Below are 2,647 nucleotides of genomic sequence, written 5' to 3'. Positions count from 1 at the left end.
TTTATTTTATTGTTTATAATATTTAATAATCTTTTGTATAGAAGTGAGTTTAACATGTTAATTACCTGCTGAGGTGGTTCCGGCTCTTACAGGATCTCTAACGTTCTTCTCTGTCCTGCTGGTCTCCGCTGTGTTTGCCCCGCCCCCCCAGCCACGCCCGGCTGCGCTGCATGTGCACCTGTAACCGGTGCACCTTCTGCTTGTGTCAGAACCTGCTGAACTCTGAGCTGCTGCAGAGCATCAGGGCCAAACTCTACGCTGTGGTGCTCAGAAGGTCTCATGGAAACCTTTCCTTCCTCCGTCTCTCTCATCATCATCATCATCATCATCATCTCTCCTTTTTCTCCTGCCTCACTCCCTCTCAGGCTGTTTATGACATCATTTATGACATCATCCCTGTGATGTCAGGATCTTTGTTTAGCTTCTTTTGTTCCAGCTGTATTTCATCTAACAGACATTCCTCATCTTCATCCTTCCTGCTTCTTCACCATCTTCACATTTAAAAGCCTTTTCTTGGTTTTTAGTCGTTTCCTCTGTTCCTATTTCTTCTTCTCTCACTATTTTTATTTTTACATTTTGAAGTTTAAAATCAGATTTAAGGAGAAGGACTCTGATCCAGGTTAGAATCACAGCTTTGGGGCAGATTTCTTTCTTTTTGGCGTCAGATTGAGAAGACGCCGTCTGCGCCGTTTCCTGACTTCCTCTTTATTCCAAGTCTTTACGGAGGAATCAGGATCTCCTGTGTGTGAAAATGAATATTATTTCATCTACTTATGGTGCCTTCAAGTGGCATCGTAATCGTGGTAAATGCCACTGAACGCCCACTCATGATGTCATTTCCTCTGGAAAGCTGTGATGATATCTGGAATGTTGAGGCTTTGACCTTTTCAACATGGCGGAGAGCAGAGAAACTCCTCGCTTTGGTGAAAACGTTTCCTCCTAATGTCCAAATAGATTCGTTTAAAATATATAATTTTAGCTTCAGCAGGAATCTTCTCTTGTTTTCTTTCATGATTAAACTGAATCGGTTTGGTTTTATGGGAGATTAGATTGTTTTCATAGTTTTCTCATATTTACTGAAAATAACGACCAACAAAGATAAACAGATTATTTTAAATTAGTTGGTAAGAAAAGAAAATTAATATTAGAAGCAGAGGAGATGTGAGATTATTAAAAAGGATTTTAACGAAGACCAACATTTAAAACCAGCTTAATAAACCAGCGTCTGTCTGTAGATCATTAGCTCAGATCTCAGAGGAAGCAGCAGGAACTAATTCTCTCTATTTCCACGGCTCTACGTCTTTCTTTCTATTTGCACGGCTCTATGTTTTTCTCTCTATTTCCACGGCTCTACGTCTGTCTCTCTATTTCCACGGCTCTATGTCTCTCTATTTCCACAGCTCTACGTCTTTCTCTCTATTTGCACGGCTCTATGTTTTTCTCTCTATTTCCACGGCTCTACATCTGTCTCTCTATTTCCACGGCTCTATGTCTCTCTATTTCCACGGCTCTACGTCTTTCTCTCTATTTGCACGGCTCTACGTCTTTCTCTCTATTTCCACGGCTCTACGTCTTTCTTTCTATTTGCACGGCTCTATGTTTTTCTCTCTATTTCCACGGCTCTACGTCTTTCTCTCTATATGCACGGCTCTACGTCGTTCTCTCTATATGCACAGCTCCATGTCTTTCTCTCTATTTGCACGGCTCTACGTCTTTCTCTCTATTTGCACGGCTCTATGTCTTTCTCTCTATTTCAATGGCTCTATGTCTTTCTCTCTTTTTGCACGGCTCTATGACTTTCTCTCTATTTGCATGGCTCTATGTCTTTCTATTTGCACGGCTCTATGTCTTTCTCTCTGTTTGCACGGCTCTATGTCTCTCTGTTTGCACGGCTCTATGTCTCTCTGTTTGCACGGCTCTATGTCTTTCTATTTGCACGGCTCTATGTCTCTCTATTTGCACAGCTCTATGTCTCTCTATTTGCACGGCTCTACGTCTCTCTATTTGCACGGCTCTACGTCTTTCTCCGGTTCCTCTGCGTTTATTTCTTCCTCTCTGCTTCACAGACACATAATCCAGGAGGACCTGAGCAGCGCCACCTTCTGGCTGAGGGCCAGTGTGGGGGCCACGGTGTTTGCAGTGCTGGGCGTCGCTCTGTTCAGGGCGCTGCTGAAGACGCGCTGATCCTCAGCTGCCACCCCTGTTACCATGGTAACCGACGGGTTGGACGATCTGATGCGTTTAGATGATGCTTCCTGTTTGGTTTGTGGGATTAGATGCAATCAAAAACAAACCAACTTATTTTCCTGATTCTTCTCGCCGTTTCTCTTGTAGATACAATATTTATTTTGTAAGAATGTGCTAATTTGATTCATCTGATTAAAAAGTAAAGATGATATATTTATATTTCTATAAAAGTCTAATGAAGCTGCTGCTAAGCAGCATAAAGCTTACAGATTGGTATGAATGAATGATATTATAGCTTCTAGGGTCGTTAAATGCAGCATCTGAACAGATGTTTAATGCAGATGTTTTATTTTCTGCTCGTAGACCAATGCTAACATTTCTCTCTGTTTCTACTGAGTTTCACTTTTTATGCAAAAGAAAAAGACAAACCTCGCTGCTCTTTTTCTGCATTTCTCTGTTT

General features: G+C 41.7%; 1 protein-coding gene across 1 annotated transcript in view; it reads left to right on the top strand.

The window, feature by feature from the left end:
* Nucleotides 1-2,217, top strand: part of LOC107103032 (mitochondrial Rho GTPase 1-A-like) — a 24,057-nt gene extending 21,840 nt beyond the window's left edge. The window contains 2 exon segments of the mRNA XM_015402547.1: nt 152-274; nt 2,067-2,217. Coding sequence (XP_015258033.1) covers nt 152-274; nt 2,067-2,184 — 241 coding nt within the window. The 3' untranslated portion in view covers nt 2,185-2,217.
* The last annotated feature ends 430 nt before the right edge of the window (nt 2,218-2,647 follow it).

The sequence above is a fragment of the Cyprinodon variegatus genome, unplaced genomic scaffold, assembly GCF_000732505.1.
Source record: "Cyprinodon variegatus isolate N-32 unplaced genomic scaffold, C_variegatus-1.0 Scaffold1365, whole genome shotgun sequence".
NCBI lineage: Eukaryota > Metazoa > Chordata > Actinopteri > Cyprinodontiformes > Cyprinodontidae > Cyprinodon > Cyprinodon variegatus.
The sequence above is the reverse complement of the archived record's forward strand: the minus strand, read 5'-3'. Positions and strand labels throughout refer to the sequence as shown.